This window comes from Lynx canadensis, chromosome B4 (assembly GCF_007474595.2).
Source record: "Lynx canadensis isolate LIC74 chromosome B4, mLynCan4.pri.v2, whole genome shotgun sequence".
Lineage (NCBI taxonomy): Eukaryota > Metazoa > Chordata > Mammalia > Carnivora > Felidae > Lynx > Lynx canadensis.
The window spans coordinates 122,221,811-122,248,075 of NC_044309.1; the positions used below are offsets into that span (position 1 = coordinate 122,221,811).

At 39.0% G+C, this 26,265-nt stretch overlaps 1 protein-coding gene across 5 annotated transcripts in view; it reads right to left on the bottom strand.

Annotated features, from left to right (window-relative positions):
- Window positions 1–261: 261 nt before the first annotated feature.
- The window catches only part of IGF1 (insulin like growth factor 1), a 71,241-nt gene continuing 45,237 nt past the window's right edge, over window positions 262–26,265 (bottom strand). For 2 of the 5 annotated variants that reach the window (XM_030323522.1, XM_030323523.1), the window contains exons 3-4: window positions 15,997–16,178; window positions 262–579 (exon numbers count right to left, since the gene is read on the bottom strand). In XM_030323522.1, the coding sequence (XP_030179382.1) occupies window positions 520–579; window positions 15,997–16,178 (242 nt within the window). In that variant the 3' untranslated portion in view covers window positions 262–519. Of the gene's footprint in view, window positions 580–13,725; window positions 14,490–15,996; window positions 16,179–26,265 lie in introns of those variants that run through there. The other 3 variants (XM_030323519.1, XM_030323520.1, XM_030323521.1) reach the window with 2 other exon arrangements.

Genomic DNA, 26,265 nt, shown 5'->3' on the forward strand with positions numbered 1-26,265 from the left:
AACAAGATTATCAGACACTGTAAAACAAACGGCCTGTGTTGCGTAGAAAGAAGTGCAAATAAAAAAAAATTAATAAACCACTTAGACAAGGCTGCTGAATGAATGGCTCCAGCAGCCAAGACTCAGAGACAAATTTAGTGCAACTGGATCTATACAACGCCCATGCATTTGTGGCTCTTGAGAGGCAGGGACTAAGAAATATATATATATATATATATATATATATATATATATATATATACATATTTCTTTTTTTCTCTATAGAACATTATTGTTAAAGGATCAACAGCAATCTACCAACTCCAGGACCATTTTTGCAAGGTGCAAAGCTTTTAACAATCACTCTTAAAGACAATGTTGGAATGTTTACTTGCGTATTTCATTGGGGGGAAATGCCCATCTTTTGAAATGTCATCAAACTTATTTTTTGGTAGGTCTTCTGGTGCTTATCAGGTAACTCATACAGAGCAAAGGATCCTGCCGGTGGCATGTCATTCTTCACAATTCAGGACGGTCTTCCTACATTCTGTAGTTCTTGTTTCCCGCACTCCCTCTACTTGCGTTCTTCAAATGTACTTCCTAAAAATAAAGGAGAAAAAGTGACATTAACTTGAAGTTTTATGTACCCTACCCATCTATTTGTAACATGGGTCTCAACCTTTCCTATTTTATGCCTCATCAGTCAATCTCATAGAGAGCTTGGGTCTGTTTTTTTTTTTCCTAAGAAAGAAGTGGATAAGCCTTTAGTTTTTAGTTTAGTCGAACCTCACTCAGGCTACTTTTATGTGCCCTTGGTGTCATGAGGACCACAAATTGCTTTATGAACACACAGAAATATGTTTCTATTCAACTGCTGCCATCACAGATTCGTTGACAGGAAATTCTGAAAAATTGAGAATTCTGGCCTGTGGCATCTTTCCCCGGTGAAAGAAAAAAAAAATTTAAAAAGGAACACATTCTGGGGTCATCCTCTATTGTTTTATTGCCTTTTGTTCTATTTTAATTATTGTAAAAAGGAGACATTTCTTTTTCATTTTTATTTTTTTCTTCTTTGGACAGAGGGAAAGTTTTAGAAGTAGAAGATTGGGAGGTTTTATAATTGATTTAGAATCTATCAAATCACAGACATACTGAGCTGGGTTCAAATCTTGGCTCTTCCATGTTTAGTTATGTGTGAACTTGTGCAAATGGCAGTCTTTTGTGTCTCAATTTCATCTATAAACTGGAATAATAATAGTTCCTACCTGTAGGATTAAGAATTAAAGAATTAGGGGGGTGGGAGGGAGGGGAGGGTGGGTGATGGGCATTGAGGAGGGCACCTGTTGGGATGAGCACTGGGTATTGTATGGAAACCAATTTGACAATAAATTTCATATTAAAAAAAGAATTAAAGAATTAGTATTAGTATATAAGTAGACTTATAATAGTTCTGGCACATGGCAAGCACCATGTAAGTATCAGCTATTATTATTATTATTATTATTATTATTATTATTATTTACTCATTATTATTATTTTTTCATCTTCATTGGAAAGTCACCTTCCTGGACTAAAAACCCTGGTTCCTTGCTTTGGTGCTACCATTCACTTATTAGCAAACAATGCTGTTATCCAAGGAATATTGAGTTTTGCTTAAAATAGAAGCCCTAGAGAGACATGTTTGTCTGTTCACTGTTATATCCGTATGTTCAAAATATGCTTGGAATATTGCAGTTGCTCAATAAATAGCTAGAGAATTAATTAAATGGATGACCATAATGGACCCTGTAATAATGTGAAGAATGAAGTCATTATGCTTTTCCTATGGTTATTATTTTATCCATGAATATATTTAAATAGCAAAGTTTATTTAGACAAATCAGATGTGAATTAAATCCAGGAAGAAATGGCATTTGCATGCATAAACATAAGGTGCTTCTCCTCTTGGTTTCACCTCTAGCCAGGAGGACCTTAGAGGAGAACATAATGAATAGTTATTGGTACAAAGTGAGGTCAAGAATCCACAGTATCCCTTTTCCCCAGAACATGCTTTCATCATGACCCAAAACAAGAGTGCTTATTATGATGTCTGGAATCTCCAAATTCTTCCTCCTGGCTAAGGTAATGACCTCTCAATCCAATCATTCTTAGGAACTTAGAGGTCATTGTAAGGACCTTGGAGATTGCTCAGACCTGAGACCTGCAGAGTGTGAGAAGCTGGAACAAAATTAACTACAGTCTCTGGAAATAATATCTATTGGCTAAGGCCCATAGAGATTGGTAATTTTTCTTACACATATTTTCCAGCTCTACCTGGAACATTAGAGTTATCACCAAGTCCTTCAAAAAAACTAGTTAGCACTTTTTAGTTGGTGGTCAATATCCTGTACTGACTGAATAGAAGGAAGATAGCGTCATTGTATAAATATGTTTATTAAAATAACTAGCTCAGTGGCCATCGAAAAAAGCTTGTGGGAGGAAGTTTGGCATTTGTACAGGATAGCTTGAAATGCCATCTGTTTAAAATCCTGGCACTTTCCCCCAAATATCATACAACTTTACCAAGTCCATTTAATGTTCATATGTTGCTGTACAAAACATCTACTGTTAAGCTACCAGTAAGTTTGTATTTCTAATCTTACATGTTATTCTGCTTGCTTAGGAATTCTCCTGACAAATGGAATAAAGACAAATGGGGCTACAGAGTAGGATCACTACTGTTCCAAACTCCTTGAAACATTTCTGTTCAATACTCAGTGGACCCTGCTGATGGTAGGTGGCTCCCAAAATGGCGATTATTAAGGATACCACTTCTCTACCAAACTGCTAGCCAAATAACAGGTCTAGAAATATACTAATTTGAATTTGCCTTTTTTTCTGTTTAACAGGCATACCAGCTTGGAAAAGAAGGTTTTTAAGAATCTGGATAATGCCCACATAGGAAAATGCTCAAGAATGAAACAGTAACAAATTAAAAGAAAGCCAAAGGAGGTGCTTAATCTCCAATCTTTCTCTCAAACCAAATTAATCCCAAATTTACAGAATAAAAAAATTCAGGTATCTTCTATATTTCCCTCTTCAGATTCATGAAGGCCACAGCAAAAAGGATTGAGTTTAGATTGGTCAATCATATAGAGCTTATCCTTTTCCCCAACAGAGAGATTCTTTTTCTTTTCTCTCAAAGTGGAGATGTAAAGTGTCAGTCTGAGCACAGGGATACTCTGGCCCATTTCTTCTGGGTCTGTTTCGGCATTGCAGCAAAACCATGAGCAGAAACTCACTTGAGTAGAGCAGACATTGCTCCAAGTAGCATGGTTCCCATGCACAAACGCGTAAGGTGGAGGCCATTCAAAACCAGCTGGGATGTTGTCTGGTTTGCATTTGGCTCTCTTCCCAGGTTCTCACATGTGACTTCTTTGTTGCAGACAATGATGGTGACAAAACAAAAGCACTCAGGGATTTGGTCTCAGTCGCATCTGTTGCTTTGCTCATTGTCTTAATTTAATTATGCTGGCCACCCTTGACAATGGGCAGCAAGTGGAGGCATGTTAGAAGCAGCCGGAGCTGGCACCCACTTTCAATGCACTTCTTGAGGGTTATGAAACTGTCCCACATTCAGCCAAGCAAAAACTTTTCACTTCAACAGCTTGTCCAAGACAAACAAACCAGCTGAAACTGTTTCTAGTATGCAACTAGACAGATTTTTGAAAGGAAAACAGTAGTGAGTAAATACTGTTTCCTATTGACACCAGGGAAGGTAAGATTATTAAAAAAAAAAAAAAAAGTTGGTCCTCTAGCTCACTCAGGTTGGTTGAGGAAATTTATCACTCTGAAGGAAACCAACTCATCAGGGAATAGGTTTCAAGGTCCTAATATGCGATATACATTCTAACACATTATGTACCATGCACAGATATTTAGGAAGCAGAAAAATGCCCTGAAATGTTGCATGACATTCACATTCTCCCATTGTCTCTTGGCTCTTATCCTAGCTCCTAACTTTATAAAGGAAAACAATCCACAAACTTTTTGATTAAAAAGATCACTGAGAGCTAATAACAATGGCAGTAACAGTAACCTTGATTAACATTTGCAGACACATTATACTTTACACAGTGATCTCTAGTAAGGTGATATTATTTGCTTCAGTCCATTTATAATCTGAGGCTTGCTAACATTTGGTGACTTGCTTGAGGTCACATAAGAACAAATTGATAGACCTAGGATTAATAAGAAAACAATTTATTATTTAAATAAGATAATTTTATCACTTAGGGGCTGGGCACTATATTATGTATGTTAATTGCATATATTTTTCTTAATTCTTCTAGTTCTCTTGGGGATGGACACTATGTCTTGCCCATTTTACCATGAAGGAATCTGAATCTTAGAAAACTTGCCTAATTTTTTATAAGGAAGATGTGACCATGGTTGGGATTTGTACCAGTTCCCCCTGATTCTGGAGCTCATCAGTTAGCCACTCTACCATATTGCTTCCCAAAAGATAAAACAATATTGGGTGTTTCAAAATCCAAATCTCTTTCCAATGACAATAACTGACAATGTTATGAGCTGCCCATGATCCCAGATGGTGGTAGATTCTTGTTTAAAGGGTAAGGCAAGACTCTAAACTCAGGGGTAGGGTGCCCTCCCTGACCACAAGTGTGAGTTGGGCCCCATGTCTATTATTATTGATAGAAATCTAGTAGCACAATATTCAATTAGTAAGAGTGAACCTTGTGGATATTATAAGCCCTTTTTTTTGCTGCCTATCTTTATGAGATTTTGCCTGAGAAACAGTATCTAAAAGAAGGATGATAATAGTCTCTTTAAATTTCAGAAAGGAAGTAGTGATGTTTTCAATAGACTGTTTCCATCTCAACTACTCCAAACAAGTAAGTATTGTATGACATAAAGTCTAAGAAAAGCCTGGCGCCCTATAAAAAAAAATGCTGGGAAGTTATTGTCCAGCATGGAATATCAGCAGCTATTGTATAGCATAAAGTCATAATTCAGCATTGACCTTTTGTTAAAAAGGGCAAAATGAGGAAAAAAGATCATATAATTGGAAAGATCACCCACATATCAGCTCTTTACCTGTTGAAAAAAACATGTTATAGCTATTTTGCTGGTTTGGCCTGGAGACACATGAAATTGTGGAGAGTGGTTTAAATATTTCAGTATCAACTTTGATATCTCTTTACTTCAGGGAATCACAAGTTCAAATTCCATGAGAGTTGGGTCAGCCTTTCATCTCTGGGAGCCAAGAGAGTAAGTGTCATGCAATCTACTCAGCGCTTTGGGGTGTGACTTTTAAAACCAAAGGACAAAGGTGCACATTCTGAGAGGCTGGTAGGATGGCTGCCTCTCTAGCAAAGTGAAAGGTATATAGACTGGACACAATGTCAGTCTGTTCAGACTCTTATTTTTTTTGGAAGTTACCTCATCCTACTTTTTCTGTGGTTATGATGGTTAATGGCCATTTTTCCAATATTACCCTTTCCTCTAGCCATGGGGAATGGCCCAGAGCTGGCACCTCACCCAATGCCAAGACTGAGTTTGGTGGGGATAGAAGGTCACCCATTCCTGAGAAACACGAGATTCCTTTGTTGGCAAACTTTCGGTTCAAGGACTCCCTAGTGACTTTTCTGAACTTTTCCTTAGCCTGTATGGCAGTATAGGACACTTCCACCCAATGTTCTCTCTCCCTCCCCTTCTCCTTCACTTGGGGTCAGACTTGCATTGTGTTCTGAGGGCTTGCCCAGGCTTCCTCGTTCCTCCCCTATTTCCTTTCACACTGGTATTTTTCCTAATGAAATCCTACTCTTTTAGCCTAGTCTCATCTTGGTTTCCCCAAAGACCTAGGCTTACATACCTGGTATAGATCCCATCTCCCCACGTAGAAATTAAGGGACCTTTGACAATCACTATATTGCTCTCTCCTTCTCAGTTTCCTCTTCTGTAAAACGAAAGAGTGGGGTAAAGGCACCCACCTCATAATGTTGTTATGAGTGCATGTGTTTACCCTTACACATTTACCTGGCATAGTTGTGTGTGAGAAAGCCTACTATTTCAAGGGCCCTTGATTTTGATCTATTCTGTGAACTCATTTATTAGCAACATCAGTCTGCTCAGGCTTCTTTGCTATCAGAGTTTACTCTGCCTCTATCTTTGTTGGAGTATTGATGTGCTACAGAGTAATGTATGTGTTTGTTTCCCCACTGAAAAGTAAGCTCCTTGAGCACAAGTAGCGTGTCTCCTTCATCTCCCTACCCTCCCCATAGACATGGTGCTTTGAGCAAACATAGCAAACCAGGAAATTCTTGCTAAATTGTTTAAATTTTTCTGAAGAAGTAGCACAATAGAGTTCAGGCCAATAGCAACCCTTGCATGGCGTCCTACTTTTACTGTCCTCTTCACAAGGACAAAGAGCACAGAGCCCCTCCTGTCTTGCAACTCACAATTAGTAGGTTGTGGTACAAGAAATATCAATGGAAAAATGCAGAAAAGAGAGGGTGGTACATGGTTAACACAATGGAGTCCATTTTGAGTATAGATTCTGGTCTGGCCACTTGTTAGAGCAAGACTTTGGCAAGACTTTTAGCCTTACTCAGCCCAGGTTTTTACATCTATATAATGGGGATAATTTTAGTATTTACCCTACAGGCTAATGGTGAAGATTTACTGAAATAATTCACTATAAACCTTACCACAGGGCTTGTGCTTAATAAATACCAGGTGTTCTCACTGCCCACCCCCCATTTTTATAGTTATTGTTGTCAAAGAGCATCCCATGGCAGGGTGCTGTCCTTTCCCTGGCTGGAGAAAGGGAATCTACTTATTGGGTGCTCAGAGCTCCCTTGAGTGCTGGGATAGCAGATGTATACCTCTTTTTTTTTAGTGACTGGTGCATCCCTAGGAATCCCCGGGATTTAGGGAATTTATATTTGTCCCATAATTATTCACAGATTATCCTGATTTAGCAACTTTCTTACTCTTCAAAAGATACCACCTGACTCCATTTAAATATTTCTGTCTGTGATGTAAGAAATCACTACCAAAATTGTTTAAAAGCCTGGGAAAGAAATAAAAGGAAAAAAAAAGGCACTGAAGGGTATTTTCCCTCATTGGCAAGAGGTATTTACGTTGCCTTTAATAGTCTTGAAGGATGTTGTAAAACACTTCAGGGTTCAGTCTGCTTAGACTGTTGATTTTATGGGCAGCTTGTTTAGTTAGCTGTTTGTGTTTGTGTTACATTTTTAAATTAAAAAAAAAAAAGATTAAGCACACTATCTTTCCCAGAAGGAGTTGATTTTGGAATTGCTGAAAGGTTCAAATGTTGTGGTATTTTAAAAAGTGAAACACCAGATTCTAGCAATTTCACTGATATGTGCTAAAGATTCAGCACATTTTTACCTAAAAACTGGATTTGATTATTTTTTTCTCTCAAGCCTCCAAAATGCCATTGTTTCATCTGACATACAACTTATGCAGGGGTACTTACAGTGGTGTATGCAGTGATTTATCTTACAATGTTCTGAGGCCCAGGGTTGTACCTTTCAGTGTCATTTCAACACCATAGTGAAGAGTTCACAGAATCGGTAGGAAAGGGTGTTGTCCTCCTCCACTCATTCTTTGTGTGTGTGACACATCTGGGCAGAACACTCAAATGTTGTGTTCTAAATTTTCCTCCTCACTGAGTTGAGAGAAATTTTGGAAGTTTGGAAGGCTTGTCTGAACTTTTAGGATGAACAAAATAACACTATGACAAGTTAAAGTGATTTGCATCTGTTTGAGGTTGATGGGAGCCTTTCAGCATATAAAAGTAAACACACATGGTGCCAGACGGAGCTTTTCCAGGACAAAAACATGGCACAAGAACAATTCATGAGTGTATAGTTTTTAGAAATCAGAATTGCTTCATTGTGCCATCATCACTTTTACCTCCATCCTAATATTCGTTTGAAGAAGGAAGCATGTCATTATTTACAGAAGGACAAGCCAGAGCATCCACTAGTGGCCTAAGTCAACCAATACTGACAAAGTAACAGTATGATGCTATATATTTATTGATTCATTTATACTTTTCTTATTTTCTAGTCCTGCAATGCCTCATGAAACTACTCAAGCATGCCACACTCACACCATGACATGAATATTGCATACCCTCCAAGTCTACAACAGTCCAACTGATTAGAAATTCTTGTCCAGCCCTCAACCTGCCATGGTCTTGAACCTAATCATTCGAAATTTTTGTTTTGCCATAACTGTGATCTATGGCTAAGAAAAGAGCACATCATATTTTCACAGATGGCAGAGATGGTTGGTCTTTGATTGCTTGACTTCCTGGAGCTGGCCAGACAGAAAGCCCCAGGCAAGCATTTATATATTTTACACAGAATTGTATTAAAACTTTTGACATATGAATCCCATCTTGGAAGCCTGGGCCACTTGGTCAGTTTGGGTTTGATGTAAAATCTCTTGGTCCCTCATTGGGAACTTAGGTATTATTTTACCAGACAGAGGAGTTGCCATCATGTGCAGCCTTTCATAGGTCTTACTCTTAACATCCTACCTTCTTACAGAAATTCTGATCCTACCAGTTAGAGGAGCCAAGGAGGATGGTAGAAACGATTGCCACCTTCTTTCTAGACTGACAGTGACACATGCCTACTCAAATAAATGTATGTTCCTTTATTTGATCCAATGGGAACAAATGTGTATGCCCAAGTGAATTGAGGAGGTTAGACGTTTATGGTTACAGAAGGGGAACATGGTAGAAAAAGGCACTTAATAGTTTTTGCGAATACCCCCAATCTCTAATAGAAATAGGGGAAGAGAATGCTGGAACGAAGACAGGCTGGATGCAATGACTTTTGTGCTAAGTCAAGAATTGGACCTGAAAATTTCTATAGTTGCAAATTGGTTCTGTATGAAAGTTTCTGTTTTCTGATTTATAGAGTCACTCTCTTTCTCTATAGATCAGATTGGAAGTAGTTGAAATCCTTCCACCCTTAGGTACAACAGAAAGGTTGGGTTAGGTACAACATTCCTGCCCCCTCAGTAATGTTTCCTTTATTTCCTGAAAAATATTTAACTTAGTACTAAACCTGGGCCTTTGAGAAGACAAAGGGATAATGTGATTTCTCCTGAACGATGATTAGTTTTCCATAAGAATGTGCCTTCAGTGAAAGAAAAGCAAAGAAACTGCATTTATCTATACTTTTGGAAAGTGATTCACCCTAAATTCCTAGTGATTGAAACAATGCTAGAACACAAAACTATACAAACACACACACACACACACACACACACACGCACGCACACACGCGAAGAAGGTAGAGAAAAGAATCCCTTTCTTCTCAAAGCTATTTTCTGTAGTTAATTACAGATTGTAAATTACCAGCAAGGGCATTAAAATTAAAATTAGTTGGTTGTACCAATAAGCATTCTTATTTCTATCAAACTTCTATCAAACTTCCACTTTTTCAAAAGAGTTAGTTTCCTGACCAAAGGTCTTAAAACTGTAACCACATTAGTTAATAAAATAAAGCTAGGAATTTTCCAAAATGTTTTCTAGCTTTTGTTACTTATCTAGCAGTAGCCCATCAGATCTGTAATTGAGCTTCTAGTATATGGTGAGAACTTTCCTGGCTGCTCTCAAGAAGTATCAGATATGGACTCACAGGCCCATTGTCCCACATCGCACATAATTTCCCTGCTGTTCTCAATTTCTATTTCTCTCTTTTTGAGTTTAAATATAAGTCTGTCTTTCTAAGCAATCTCTTTTGGTTGGTGGATAAAAGTGAGGTAGCACTAAAGGCATAACAGAGCCCCATTAAAGATGAACCCCAATGTCAGGGAAAGGTGCTCAAATTTCAGTTAACACCCTGAGGATGGAGAAGCTGATTTTGACCTGGAAGTTTGGTAGCCATTGAGGAACATTTGCTAACCTCACCCGCTCCTTTAAAAATGGATTTGTCTTGCTTATTAGGTCAGTAAATACTGTCACTGATTTTCAAAGAAATCTGGTAGCTGGGCTTTCATTCATTTTGATGAGCATACAACCTGAGGCATTCTTCACTGAAAGAAAAGCCAAGAAACTCTATTTACCTATAATTTTGGAAAATGATTTACCCTAAATTCCTAACCTCATAAAAGGGCATTCTGCTGCTGCTTCACCTAAAACAGTTTATCTTCTTATTGCTACCAAAGGCTTCCACTTTAACTTCAAACTATCAACTTTGCCCTTGGATTAAAAGTCAACTCCATGTTACCTAGTAAATAGTGCAAACGCCCTATTCCTTTCACATAGACAAGTAAAAAGAATAGACTTCATCTTTCCCCATGGATGTTAATATACTTAAGAAACTGCAACATGTATTACTTAAGAAAACATTATTTCTTGGTGGTGGTTGGTGGGAGGGAGGTGGTCAAGGGGTGACGGGAGGGAGAAGGGTCTCTTTGAGGACTCTTTTTTTTTTTTTTTTGCTTCTTTTTCCACCCTTACATCCTAACAGCACGCACATTCGAAGCTGTATGAGCTTTTGTTTGTTTTCAAGAGATGTTTGAAAGAAGATCAAATGCCTGTGAAAGGCACTGGATCGGCAGCCCTAGAAACTGAAATGTCCCGGAAGCTGTGTGAGCCCGGAAATATCCCACATTTCTATTTACTTTGGCAATTTTACTTAAAACTAGTAAGAGCTGGAGTTCATGCTACAATTAAATTTTCCTCAGGCACCATGAAATGAAAACACATATTACATTTGATTTTAACTGGTTGAGAAAAATGGTGGTTTTTTGAAAGTTCATTCTGTGACCTTGAAGTAAAAGTTAGCAGTTCCTCACATGGGAGAGCTGAGCTTCCATTTAAGTTGGAATTATTCATAGCACTGGTGTTCTCTGGGTTGGAAGGGCGCTTAGATCACTGAGTTCCCTTCTATCATCTGCTTGAAACCCTACAATTCAGAAGTGCTGAAAATTCACCAGAAAATGCTGGCAAAGTTGGCCTCGAAGGTTTTGGTGATACAAGACTCACTTCCACATGAAGAGATCTGTTTCTTTTTCAGATGGCTCGAATTTTCAGAACTAGGTAAAATAATATTAACTAAAACTCTAATAGTGATTACTATGTGCCAGGTACCATTTTAAGCAATATAAAAGTTTGTGCACACACATTCACATACATAATCTCAATAAATTCTCACAACTGTAGGAGACAGATTCAATCAGCACCATCATTTGACAGATGAGTAAAATAAGGCACAGGTAAATGACATGATTTGCCCAAAGCCACACCACCAGTAAGTGAGAATCAGGATTTGAACCCAGGCAGTGTTTTTAGCCAGGTATTCTTAACTACTATGTTTTATTGCCTCTTCAGTCCTTATAACTCTCCTTCATGCCTAGTACAGAGGATGGCACATTGTAGGTGCTCAATAAAAATATTTTTCAACAAATTTATTTCAGGATCATGATTCCTTATATCTTCCCATTTGTTTTACACACAGTCAATTTGCCCTAAGAGAAACAGTAGAATTTTAAATGATGATCAATACTCTGCCTACTTCAAGAAAGCAGCAAGGAGAGAGATAGGTACATAACATTCACTATAAAGTACTACTCAGACAGTTGCCACCTTTAGCAGTAGGTCCATGAATGATTTCAATTTAAGCTATAGAGGGAAGTTCTAAACAGGCAAGACTTGGGTCAGTGCAACTCTTTGCTCTCCTTTTTTTCCTGTGTCTTTGCCCTGCTATCCTATGCCAGGACAAGAGGAGTCATTTCATCTCAGCAATGCTACTCATTTTTATGGTCTTTCTCTTCCACTATTAAGCTGCATATAACAATTATTTGTCCGTCTATTTCATCCATCCATCCATCTAGCATTATATGCCATGTGTCACTAGGTGCTTAGTATTGATACTAGAAAGGAGGAGATGGAAAGACTACACTAGATGCTTCCTGTTTACCTCGTTCATATTATTCAGAAATCATATGTTAGGAATTCAAGATGATTGCTTTAGAGTTGATAAAACCCATTCTAAGAAGAAGTGTATTATAAGCCATAGTGTGAGAGTTAAGCATTCTTTAACTAGAAAGTTCTATTCCTTTTTTTTTCTTTTAAAGTCTTTGCCTTACTTCTTTTGAATGAAGTTTATCATAGAGGATAATTAATAGCTTATCCAAAGCCTTGAGTCATAATTGACATTTACTCAGTCAACAGTGAAATAGGGAAGAGAAAATCTCTAAGGAACATTTCCATAGGACACAAATCATTAATTCTTCTGAGGAACTTGAAGAGCCATCTGTGTTTGCAGGCTACTCTCAGGTGGTAGTCACAGTAAATATTGGCTTATGCCTGAGGCTGGTTCCAAAGCATGGATGTCTTAGCAGAAGAACTCAGCATCTCCTGAATAAGGTGGCTGGCTAGATGGGCTTAGGCACCAGCCTAGCTTTTGTCATTTCAGATCAGCCAGCTTTTTGTAACCACAGCAGAAGTGGCTTGGCTCCCATTTGGGGCTTTGACATGCTTCTGACTGGACATTTTCCTCCTGGGCTAAGTCTTGGGCATGGCCTTATATGTTTTGTTATGTTATGTTATGTTATGTTATGTTATGTTATGTTATGTTATATTTATTATATAATCCTGGGTTTTCACTGGACCATAGAGGAAGAATGATCCTGAAGTAGAAATACAGCAGGGACATGAAGGACCAGGCAGAAAGTTTCCTTTATACCATGACATCTTCAAAGTAGGTTACTTGGATGAAATGCTTCACTTCTTGGTTTAGTCATCTTCTTACCCAAAGTCTCATTATTTGCTTGACTGACCACTTTTCTCTTATACCCTCTCTCAGCATTTATAATTCACAATTTGGATGATCTGGAGACTTTTTGCTTTATATCTATTAAGACTCTAACCCTACTAATTAAATCAGAGACGCTGAAGGAGAAGATTTACAAGACCTAAATTCTGTGATTCTACTTAGCTCTTTTTACCCTCAGGGAAATCCAACCCCTTGCTCTCATTCATGTTCTTCCTTCTGGTGGAAAAATATTGAATTAATGGAAGATTTCATTTGCCTATTTCTGCCCCATATTTTCCTTTTGGAATTCTTTCTTAGTCCATGTTGATTATGTGCTCTTCTCTGATGGCCAGAAGGAGGGCAGCTTAGAACTCAAGTACGTCTTTACCCTTTTGTGGATCTCTGTATCGTTGTCTTTAAAATGAAAGGATTGAACCAACGAACTTCAGCTCTAAAGTAACACGGTCCTAGGGTTTCCATGGAACAGAAACTCATAGGATTTCATATATGAAAACCTAGATTTGTGCGTGTGTTTGTGTGTGTATGTGCGTGTGTGTGACAGAGACAGATAGACATACACACAGGTTTATAGGAGATAGAATCAGAAGGCAGTGATCAGACATGAGGAATCTGTTCTGGGCTGAATTGTGTCTCTCCTCAGCCATTCATATGTTAAAGTCCTGACTCCCAGTACCTAGAGTCCTGACTCCCAATACCTAAACTGTTTCCTATTTGGAGATCCGGTATTTACAGAGGTAATTTAGTTAAAATGAGGTCAACACCTTCACCTGGACTTTCAGCTTCCAGAAATGTGTGAACATATCTGTTGCTTAAGCCACCCAGTCTGTGGCGATTGTTATGGCAGCCCAAGCAGACCAATACATCTTTTATATCTGATTCCAAAGTGCAAAAAAAGAAAAGGTTCAATGACTCCTCTTACAGGTTACCCCACAGGCCTCATAGGCCTTTAAGCAAATACTGGATGCCCTTTGGCCTCAACCTGGACTTGACTAAGAAATGCAGCCTCCAATGACACTGCAGGAAAGAAAATCTGGGAACTTCTATGACACAATTCAGTCTTGCTGAGAATTTTGGGCTAATATTTAACTCTGGACATACATTGACATGGGCAATTCTTCTATAATAGCTTCACACAAGATTTTAAAATACATGGAAAAGCCTTGAATTTTGTCTTAATTCTTTAACTCTCATTTGTTTTTGGGGGGAGGGGAATGTAGTGTCTTATTTGCCTTTTTTATAATTTTTGTTCTTTTTTCATTCTTGCCACTGTCTTTCTTTGGACTTCCTTGAGCATTACGTTTTTCTTTTCCATTGTCTCCATGTTTGTTATCCACATTCTACAACAGGTTACTTCTCTTCCTTCCATCACATTCATTATCTAGCTCCACCAGGCCTACTGTTCTTCATTCCTCTATAGCACTTCCCACTTTTCTTTATCGCTGTCTGCTTCTCTCTCATCGTCCTTGCCTCTGTCTGCTTAGTCCTTCTCTCCTCCATTTTCCTTTTTTGCCTCTGTGTTCAGTTTCTAGCTCCAGTCTCCCTTCTCTGCTCTTTCTTCTTTCCTTTCATCTGCTGACTTGCTTCCGTCCCCACCTTCTGCTCCCCTCCTGGGTGTTTCTTTGGCCCACCTTTCCTTCTCCTCTGAGACTTCGTTTTCTTGGTGGTAGATGGGGGATGATACTGTAAACATCACAAAAATAATTGCATTGAGAACAGGTGGTTCCCTTGGTGTCCCAGAAGACAGAGCCTTTGAGTCAGCCCAGAATGCCCGGGATCCATGTGGCACAGGAGACAGCACTGGTGCTGGAGGGATGTGTAGGCCTCAGTCACAAGAACCAAGCTTCTAGAACTTTGGGACTGATCTCTAATCCCCGCCCCCTCCCCAACTAGAAATTGAGAGGCACTGAGCCACCTAGGAAGAGAAAGAATTAACCTGTCTTTGTCCCCGCAAGCACACTTCTCAGCCACATTCTCCTGAGTTACTTCTGTGGTGCTTCCTCCCTGACTCACCCATTGGCTACTGTGTTCTCTCTGCACCAGACTGTGCCCAGTCCCTTTCCATCATTCAAGCTGGCTCCCTGGGGTCACATCTCTGCTAAGCTCCCTGGTCCTCCTCCAGGCTCAGCTGCAGTTTAGGACCAGGAAGCAGTAAATGTGTCATCGTGAACTTCTTGGTTTCTCTTCTTATGCTTTCTGCACAATGCTAGTTTGGCCTCCAAAGAGTAAAACCGCAGTTTTTTTTGTTTGGGTTTTTGGTTTTTGGTTTTTTAAATAGTACCCCCAAGGAGACCCTAATGAGAGCTTTTCTTTCCTTACTCACCCATCCTCACTTTATTTTTTTCTCCTTCACCTACCACCTGCTCTTTAGTTCTCATTCTTTCTACTTAGTTACTAGAATTTAATCACTTCTACTCATTTCTTCACCCATTCAACAAAATTTATCAAGTGGCTAATGTGTATTAGATGATTTATGTTGCTTTGGATGGCATAAATAGTACCTCTGAGGTTTGTTTGAAGTCTAGTTCATAGAAAAAGACATCTACAGATTTTGATCATTAGAAATTTCTAGGTGTTCTGAGAACCAAACAGAAATTTCTGTTTTTAATATATTTTTCTTTAATCAGGTTTGCCACTGAATGTGAGTTTCAAATACTTCCCATTTTAGCACAGTTTTTTTCTTTGCACCTTTGCAGAATACCAGGACTTGTAAAGTTATGTGCTTTGTTATTAATTTTAATTATGACAGACGCTAACACTTGTCCCACAGTTACTTTGTGCAGAACGTGAAAAGAATTGCATGTGTATTTATTAATTCTTAAAATGACCTGATGCAGTAGGTATTGTATCAGTTTTACCGATGAAACTAACACTTGGATAGGTTATGTTATTTGGCCACGGGCTCTCAGCTGGTGACTGGTGAAGCTAGGACTTCAGTTTTATCTGATACCAAAGCTCACATTTAGTGACTGTTCTCCATTGTCTTCCAGTATCAGACTGTCCAGAGCAGTGAAAAGGAGACTTTGCAATGTGGAGTGACCAAAGGGATGGACATCTGAGGTGAGAATGGTGGTTTTTTGACACCTGAAGCCAGGAGACTATGGGACATAGTTTCTGTTTAGTCTACCCACAGGCATAAGATACCTCAGTCTCTTGAGGATGTTGGATCCCTCCCCACCAGCTGGCTTACCTTTTGAGCCTTGGGCATGTCAGTGTGGCGCTGAGCACGGACTGAGCGGGCAGACTTGGCAGGCTTGAGGGGTGCACAGTACATCTCTAGCCGCCTCAGATCACAGCTCCGGAAGCAGCACTCATCCACGATGCCTGTCTGAGGTGCCCTCCGACTGCTGGAGCCATACCCCGTGGGCTTGTCTGTACAAATCAAACAGAGGGGCCTGGCTTTAGAGGGGAATCAGCTATCTTCACAGTTCCACCCAGCCCCTGGAGCCTCTCCTCTCCCCACACCTGGTCAACCTACACACCTCAACCTCTTCCTGAAGCTTCCCCAACAATTCCTGATCCCACAGATTCTTCTGGATCACAGTGTGTCTCTAGACTCTGCATTACACTCCTTAGCACTAACTCATGCACCATGCAGTTTATTTTTGTTAGTTCTCAAGTTCTCAGAAGCCTGTAGTCAAGGATCTTATCTATGCCCAAACCCAGTCTTTCCTTATATATTCCCTTAGTTTGGAGGCTGCTAGGAATATTAATTAAAGGAAGATCATGTTTCAAGTTTTCTTCATCTTTTTAGCAAATTTGCATAGTTTTTATGCACAGGATGGCTCAAGTGTTTACTCTTTTGCTTAACTGCTTCCATTGTAACATCAAATTGAGTTTCAAAGGGCTCCTCATTTTACTGATGTTGCTTAAGGTCATTCATGCAGTAAGGGATGGAGCCAGGGCTCAAACTCAGATCTATTCCCTGCAAAGTTCAAGTTCCTCAGACAGCCCAGGAGATCTGTTGAGTAGCTATGGACAAGACACTTAAGCCTCCTGGGGCCTAGTTTACCCATTTGTAAAGTAGGTTTAATATATTCCTTATAAGGTTCTTTAAGGATTACGTGAAAAAATGCACTAAAGGTGCTTAGAACACCCCCTGACATATAGCAGGTCCTAAATAAATATTGGTTCACCTTCTCTGAGTATCCTTTTCCAGGATCTTATATGGTCTCTGAAGAAACAGCTTTTGTATTAACTGCCTCCAGAAGCCTTGGAACTTGGAATTGGTAGCAATATTAGTGTTACAGGGCTTCCTCTCCTTTCACCCTAGAGAGACCAGAGCAATCAATTCTGTTTTCTTATAGAATAACTACTACACTGAGACAGAATGAACTAAGTGGCCATCTTTCATGTGATTCTAATTGCCCAGAGGGCATATGATGAATCAAATTTCTTTTGATATTTACAAATCAATTAGACCTCTTTACTTGGCAAGTAGGTTTTGGTTTAGTTTTATTTTGTTTTGTTTTGATTTGGACACACTTTTCCTGGCTCTACAACTAAAAGAGAGGGCAAAACAAGCTTACAGGAACTTAAAATGTACCTGAATTCTTTGTAAACTGTTTGTCACAGTAGAACTTCTGTTAAATCAAATATTGCTTATATACCAATAGATAAAACAGACAAAAGTGAAACTGTTCTGGCTTGGGCAAAGGCAGGGGGACAGGATCTTGGCTTTCTCTCCTCCCAAGGGAGGTAGGGGGCCTGGGTCTTCTGCACTGATATCCAGGCTTCATGGAAGAAAATTTGTGAACCACTGATCCAGAAGAATCCAACTCATCAATCTGGCATTTATTTGATCTTTATTCCTGACAGAGAAGATAATGTTATATTTTAAATAAAAAGTCTTAGGTTTGTATCATAATGACACCATTCTTCAGAATGGAGTTTTGAAAATCAAAATCCTCATGTATATTTTGAACTCCCTCGTTAGGGAAGATCAGACCCATGGTAATGGCCTGCTACCAAACTAGTCTGGCTGCCTTGCTGCTTGAAGGGCCAACCATTCATGGCATCCTCTACAAACCCAAATGTTTTCCTGATGTTTGGCATAGGAGCCTGGGGATGCTTCCTCCCTGTAAGGCAGGTTTATTGTCATACTTAGGGCAGCTGGGGGGTAGTAACTCAGTGAGGGTTCATTTGTGGTCTCTTTGGGTGGGGTCTGCTTTCTTGCTTAGGGGCAAACCCTGTGGGCACCTCATGGTTGAGAGGTTTGGGAGGGACCAGTCAGCTGGCCCCACATGAGGCCTCAGCAGTGCTTTCACTTGCCATTGGAGGATCTACCAGTGCAGAAGACTTGTTCTTCTTGCCAGCCGGGCCCTGGCAAGCTGAGACTTGACCAGTCCCTTGGGCAATGTAAACAATATTTTTTGTTTTTTGTTTTTATAATCTTTTCCTGGGAGTATAAATTAGAGGAAAGACACAAATGAGCTTACATGGTTCTTTGTAATTCACAAAGGACTTCTACATACTTCTTGCTAAGTGGTTATTTCAAGAGATTGAAGGAGTCAGCCAGTTGAGAGTAGCTGATACACTTTGGTTTTTCTCTTAGGGTGAAGGAGAAAGTGACTCAGCCTACTTGAGGTATCCCTGGTGTCCATCACAGGTAATGATAGCTCTTTGTCAAAAGTATACATTTCTTAATGAGACATAATTGGGATTCGTTTGTTGCGTAATATAGAATAGTAACCTGATGCTTGGAGGTAGGGTGGTAAAGGTGATTCCAAAAACCTTCAAACTTGGCTAATTCAGAAACAACTGATTTCAAAATTCATCCTTGTGGGTTGAATATGGAGAGGGATAGGCTTTGCAATGCCTGGACCTCTTTAGCATTTCCATTTCATGCATCTCTAATATAATGTTCCTTCTAGAGGAAGACACCAACCTTAATCTTGGGAAGGCAGAAAACACTGTATGTATTGCATACTCCCTTCTTGGAGATTCTCAATAGCCATGAAACTCACCACAGTTCTATTTCCTCTTATGAAATAGAAAGTAATCATCAACATAGCAAAAATAATAACACATACTGGGCATGTGCTTTGTCACCTCTCTTAGCTGATCTCAGAGTTTGACATGGCTCAGTTCTATAAAATAGCTGTGCTTCTAGGTCAATGAATTTAGGAACAGAAATTTAGGACTTTTCTGTAATGCTCCATAAAGAAAATTGACCTTATGTCCATATTTGTTTGGCTTTTTTTTTAAATGTTGTTGAAATGGTGGTATAAAAACTTGGATTTTTACCATAAATGTAACTACTGGTTGTCTTTAGCTACCATAATTCTAGAGAGATGATTTTCTTTGACTATTCATAATATTACAATGGACTAATTGTACTTCATTTGGAATATATGAATATAATAAGTGTTTAGTTATGACCTTTTGAAGTTTAATTCATCCTTTGAAGTATGCTATAGGCTTGATTTCTGGTTCTATATCAAGATATGTAACAGAAAAACACATTTCTCACTAATTGAGAGGCCATAGTTGAGGGTCAAAGTTTTGTCTTTTATCTTTCAAATACCTCATATTACTTCTTTTCCTTTTTTAATTGAAGTATCATTGACATACACTATTATATTAGTTCCAGGTGTACAACATAGTGATTCAACATTATACATTATGAAATGATCATCATGATAAATCTAGCTATCATCTGTCACCATACAAAGTTTTACAATATTATTAACTATTACCTCTGTTGCACATTGCATCCCTGTTTCTCATTTATTTTATAACTGGAAGTTTGTACCTTTTAATCCCCTTCCCCATGTTGCCCATCCCTCACCCTCTCCCCTCTGGCAACTACCAGATTGTTTTCTGTATCTGTGAATCAGTTTCTATTTTGATTTGTTTGTTCATTTGTTTTTTTAGATTCCACATATAAGTGAAATCGTATGTTATCTGTCTTTCTCAATCTAACTTATTTCACTTAGTGTGATACTTCTAGGTCCATTTGTGTTGTTACAAAGGGCAAAATTCCACTGTTTTTTTATGGTTGAGTCATATTCCATTGTATATACTATATACTACATCTTGTGTATTCATTCCTCTATTGATGGACACTTAGGTTGCTTCCATATCTTGCCCATTGTAAATAATGTTGCAGTGAACATAGAGGGGCATAAATCTTTTCAAATTAGCGTTTCATTCTTTTCAGATAAATACCCAGAAGGGGAATTGCTGGATTATATGAAAATTAAATTTTTAATTTTTTAAGAAACCTCCATACAGTTTTCCATAGTGGCTGTACCATTTTGCATTCCCACTACAAGTATACTCATATTGCTTTTTTTCTAACACCAAAGTAAAAGGGTGCCTGGGTGGCTCAGTCGGTTGAGTGTCCAACTCTTGACTTTGGCTCATGTCATGATCCCAGGGTCTTGGACTTGGATCCCAAGCCCCGTGTTGGGTTCCATGCTGAGCATGCAGCCTGCTTAAGATTCTCTCTCTCTCTCTCTCTCTCTCTCTCTCTCTCTCTCCCCCTCTGCCCCTTGCCCCCATTTGTGCTCTTTCTCTAAAAAACAAACAAAACAAAAAATAATGATATTTGTTGGTATGGTCAAAACTAGAAGTCTGAAACTATGTGGTTTACTAGAAAGGCAGTAAAATAATTTGCTCCAGTATAAATTTTGAGAAAAATAGGGATTTTTAAATGACATCTAAATTACAGCTATTGTTATTATGATTAATTTTTAAATGAGATGGAATGAATTGTTCTATCCTTACCTTTAAAAACTCATTAGTAGGGTGCTTGGGTGGCTCAGTTGGTTAAGCATCCCACTCTTGATTTTGGCTGAGGCCATGATCTCATGGTTTCATGAGTTTGTGCTCTAGCTCAGGCTCTGTGCTGACCCTGCAGAGCCTGTTTGGGATTCTCTCTCTTTCTCTCTGCCCCTTCAAGCTCATGCTCTGTCTCTCTCAAAATAAATAAACTCAAAAAAAATAAAAGCTCCTCATTAGTAACTATGTAATTCTACTCCAGTGGGCAGAGTCAGAATTGGTAGGTGAACAGGAAACAATATTGCCTTAGTATAAGAAAAAAAACAGCAATTTATGTTCAAAAGTATTAAAAATGGGACAAACTTCTTTTAAAGGTAATGACCTTCCCATTTCTAGAAACAGTTAAGTAAAGGCTGTCTGAACACCTGCCAGAGATCCTAGGGGCATACTCCTGTATGGTACACAACATATGACTGCCATGGTCCTATTTCAAAGATTCTCTAACAAGTAAAGAAATGTAGGAGAAAACCCTTCTAGGCCAAATATTCAATATGGTTGGAAGCTACTTACATTATCTTCAAAAAAGAGGTTCAAATATTTTTTAACTTAGAAAGCAAAAATATTTTTTCTATTTATCACTTGAGTTCCCCAAGAGTCTTAAAATATTTTTCTCCCTTGAAACTGCCACAAAACAAATAGAATAGAAAAGGGATAGACCTTTCTACAACTAGTATAGTCCCAGAGTTCTGTGGTACTGGTCACTTCATTAAGAAATGACCATCTACTCACTCAACCATTAGCATGAGGAGACAACGCATGTATAAAATTTCACAGAAGTTTTCTTGCTGACAGAATCTTGACATTGAAATTTTATGTATTTATTTTATCAGTAGTTTTTCTCCAAAGCATGCACATCAAATATTGCTTAGCAGACAAGCTGGCCACCACCTAACCTAGGCTTTGACTGCTCTATGTGTAGACATAATGCATAGTCACAGTGCACTGCTGTATCTTGAAAGTTGGCCAACAGACAGAATTCCAATGGTTAAGCAGCTGGCTTCTATAATAATAGCACTTCCCTTTAAATAATGCATGGTCAGTGGAGTAATTCAATAATCTTCAGGGCAAACTTGCTAGTTACAAGGGTTTTGGGCAGAATTGTGGCATCATCAAAACTACACCAATTAGCTGAGTCTCACATTTTGTCATGGATGCAAGCAACTTGCTTCCCTCCATCTCTGAAGGAGAAGGTGTAATTCTGAGATTTAACTGGGGTCATCACTTCTAGAACAAAGAGTTCTAATTGCTCATTACTAGTAAAAATGGTACTACCTTTACTGTTGCTATGTATGCTTGTGTTTCTTATAGGCTTCTCAGAATACAGTTGGGATGCTGTACCCAATTTTAATTTCCTTTGAAACTTCCCCTCTTCTTGAGAAAGCTTTACTTTAATTATTTCAACCCTATCAGTGGCAAGAGGAGACACTAATTTGAAGAATATGTATTTATTTTTTCTTAATTATTTTTAAATGTTTATTTACTTATTTTGAAAGAGACAGAGAGAGAGTGAAGGAGAGAGAGAGAATCCCAAGCAGGTTCCATACTCAGTGCAGAGCCTAACACAGGGCTCAATCCCACAAACCATGAGATTATGACCTGAGCTGAAATCAAGAGTCAGACACTTAACTGACTGAGCCAACCAAGAGCCCCAAGAATCAGTATTTAAATAATGAAAAATGCAAACATTTTGCAAACAAAGAAATATCCAGTTCTGAAAAAACACCTTGCTACTTTTTGGGTTCTGAGGAATAAAACTATTCTTTAGAAATTGCTAATAGGAGTAGGTTCTAAAGTCAATCATACTTTGAAAGCAGAAAAAAATAAGTAAGACAATTCAAGCTGGCTATTCCTAGAAAATTCATGATTATGTATTTGATAGAAAACACAGATGGGGTTATTAAGTAATAATAAACTACTTTCCATTTAACTTTGATTAACTGAAGATTGATCACAAAATTAAATACTATACTGAGAATCTACAGAAGCCAAAAAATTAGGTTTCTTACACCAGCTATTTATCCAAAACCTCCAGGCATGTTGACAATTTAGAGTAACTCAGAATGGTTAGTTTCTTAAGGCAACATTTCCCCATGGGCCATCTTGTCTCATAAAAAAAATCATTCAGTTGACATAATTTTGCATGGTATACTGTAGGAAAGTTGAGTAAAATATAAGTAATCTTAAAGTTGTCTCTATTTTAGCATTTTAATTGCTATTTTCATTTGTGGAAAAGTGAGAATCACTTCTCAATCCTTCCTACACATTTTATGGGTTTATATGGAAAACTGGACTCCTTTTGTGAATTCCTAATGTAAGGAAAATTGTAATAAGACTGTTTATTCAAACCCAACATGTAATACACTGATGGGTGAATTCATAGGATTTGCATTTAACTCAAGGCCTTTTGATGAGTCATTATTTTACCTTTTAAACAAATTCTGTAGAAATCACACTTGAATGAAAACAGTTATTGAGATATATGTCCCATTGTGCTTAGTAAAGATATGGAAAGAAGCTTTCACGACTGTAGGCCAGGCACATCATTATGCACTTAGAATAACATGGTATATACATACACGTGTATCAGGGAGTCAAGTGACTTACCATCATATCAAAGCTACTATAAAACACTTTGAAATTAAGATTGTTTTTGAAGAATTTTTTCTAAAATATATACCTATTGCTTGCCTTATATGTTGCTCGTGGACTCTATACATTTCTGCTTCCCTGCAGAAGGATCTTTCCAAGTAGGATTGACCTTTGGCATCTGTAAAAGTGAACGCTGAGAAAATGTCCTCTTGTCTATGAACTACATGTCATGAACTTTTCTGGAAAACCTATCACATTTTGGTATTGATTTCACTCTGGTTTATGTTAATTTTTAATTGCCAGTGTTTGCTGGTCCCAATACTTCTCAGTTGGACGAGGTCATCTTTTCTAGGAATCTTGGCCCTATTTGACCCACCTCTACCCCCACCACTCAGCACCTCTTTCTCAGGTACTAAATCCCCACGACCCCAAAAGATCAAAGTATTCTCATTACCCAATCAAGTGAATGTGTGTCTGTGGGTCTGAAAGGAATGAAACAGAGATCTATGGGGCTTCCCCTTTCTTTAAACCCTCCTTTCTTTTGGAAGCCTCAACTCAAGGACAGGTGTAAAAATAATGCGATTTAATTCGCCTCCATCTCTAAGATCAGGATGCTAAAGCACAAGGCCCAGGGACAAGAAAACTAGAGACTCAGAGAAGAAACATTACCGTTTTAGGACTCTGGATAAATGGTCCAACAGAGTGGGAAGCAACATGATGTATTGCTTTAGTCTGATACAATGCCCTGGAGGATGAGCGTCTTGCCAGGACAGCACAATTTACTAGCTTAGGTCTGATTCCAGGGCTTGGAGGAGATAGATGTAGCCAACAAAATTATACTTTGGCAAGAGAAATGCTTTGCTGGACAGAAATGTTGTCCTAAGGGAATGGTTTGGTTTATCAACGTCTAAGGTAAAAGATAATCAAATGCCAAGAGGTCATTTTTATGTTTGAATTACTTCAGTTGGGCCTGCTATATACGTTAGCTACCATTTTCTAGTTATGTAGTTTCAATTATTTAGAACATATTATGGGATTAGAGTATTATCTGCCAGTGACATCAGTCATACCAGTGAAGGAGACAATATGTGCACTGGCTAAAAGCACAGGTTTTGGAGTCAGACAGACCTGGATTCTGCCACTTATTCTACTGTTTACCTTGGGCAAGGCACCAAAATCTTCTAAGACTCAAAGGTTGTATGAAATGGACATATGTAAAAGAGTACACATCACTCCCAGGACTGATGGGAAGATCAAGCAATAATGTACGTAAAGTATTTTACACAATGTCTGGTACACAGTAAAGCCTAAAATAAATGTTAGCTATAATAGTAATTATTATTATGGAGTGGAGTTGAGTTGGATAACATAGATAGCTGGGCAGGTATCCTCTTCCTCTCTTCCTCTTAAAAATGCATCTTTTCCAAAGTTTGGTTGAAAAAGATCCTTTCTAGATAAAGGAGGACTGTTCTCCATTAAAATAAATGAATCACTGTTCTTTTTAAAGGATATTCAAACTACATGCTGTATAGCCTGTTCTAAATAATTTTAATCTGGAATAGACACCCTCAGAATGGATCCTCATATCAAGTCAAACAAAGCAAAGTCATATGGGCTTTATCTTGACCTTTTGTTACCTTATATTTCTCCCCAACAGTTTTTCACTGTTAGCATCCACGTCCGTCTGCTTATTTCAAAAACAGTGTTGGGGCGCCTGGGTGGCGCAGTCGGTTAAGCGTCCGACTTCAGCCAGGTCACGATCTCGCGGTCTGTGAGTTCGAGCCCCACGTCAGGCTCTGGGCTGACGGCTCGGAGCCTGGAGCCTGTTTCCGATTCTGTGTCTCCCTCTCTCTCTGCCCCTCCCCCATTCATGCTCTGTCTCTCTCTGTCCCAAAAATAAATAAACGTTGAAAAAAAAAAAAACAAACAGTGTTGCAAGGCATGAGATGGGTATGGGCAAAATAGATGATCACAAGTGGTTTCCCAATCACTTTCAACCAGCCTATGTATCGTTCTCTTTTTACTTTGCTTCATGCCTCATCTCTTTCTTTTCTGTTCTTCCTCTATTTCTTCTCCCCTGCTATTGACAGCCACTGACGTTTTTACCACTGATGAATTTTAGCACAAAAGTTGATGCTATGCAGACTTCACGGGAATTAGTGTTTAGTTCTCTCCCTGGAAGGACTGAAAGTGGGGCTCCCTGTCCTGCCAACCACATTTTGGGAATAAGCAGTCAGCAAGTATACAGTGTCACCAGGCCCACTTAATCACTACTCCGTCTTGGACCCATGCCTGAATGAGATGAAAACAGACAAGAGAAAGAATACGGAGGGACATTGAGGAATTGCATATATGGACTTCAGTTATCTCATTTTTTTTTGAGAAAGGCTATGACGGAAATTGTAAGATGAGTCTGGCTCCAACCTGGAGATTGCAGCCATGCTACCAACATTATCTCCTACACTTGCATTATTGTTCGTTTACTCTTTCAGATGTGAGAAGAGAGGCCTTGTAGGCAAAACATAAGGCACTGGTGAATAGAGGGTAACGCCTCTCTCTCGGGTGGCACAGAAAGATGAATCAGCCAAAAGGGTATTAAAACACATTCTCTTTATTTTTAGTTTCACTCTAAAGTCTATCATTTCTCTTTTCTTTGCAACTTGGCACCTGCCTTGCGTTCTCAGGGGCCCTGTTCCCTGTCAGTCTCCTCACTCAGGCCTCTGTGTTTTGCTCAGGGTGCATCTGGAGATTTTCCCAGGGGTGGGTGTGACACGGTCAGGATGGCAGGTGAAGGGGGTGACAGCTGCCAGGGCAGTCTGGCGTGTCTGAAGGAGAGTGTTGGGAGGTGGAGGCCCCGTAAGGAGAGGCACTGGGCCTGCATCAGGGAGTGAGCTGTTGGAAGGCAGCCTCCACAGCAGCAGAGACAGCCCTTGGCATCACTGCAGAGAAGAAACAGCCAGAGTCAGCGACAGACTGAACACAGAGAAGAGGAGGGAGAGAAAAGGTGGTTAGGGCGTTACATGATATAAATAACTACACGGAGCTCACTTCAGTGCCAGTTGGGTTGTGTGTGATGTCCCTTTCA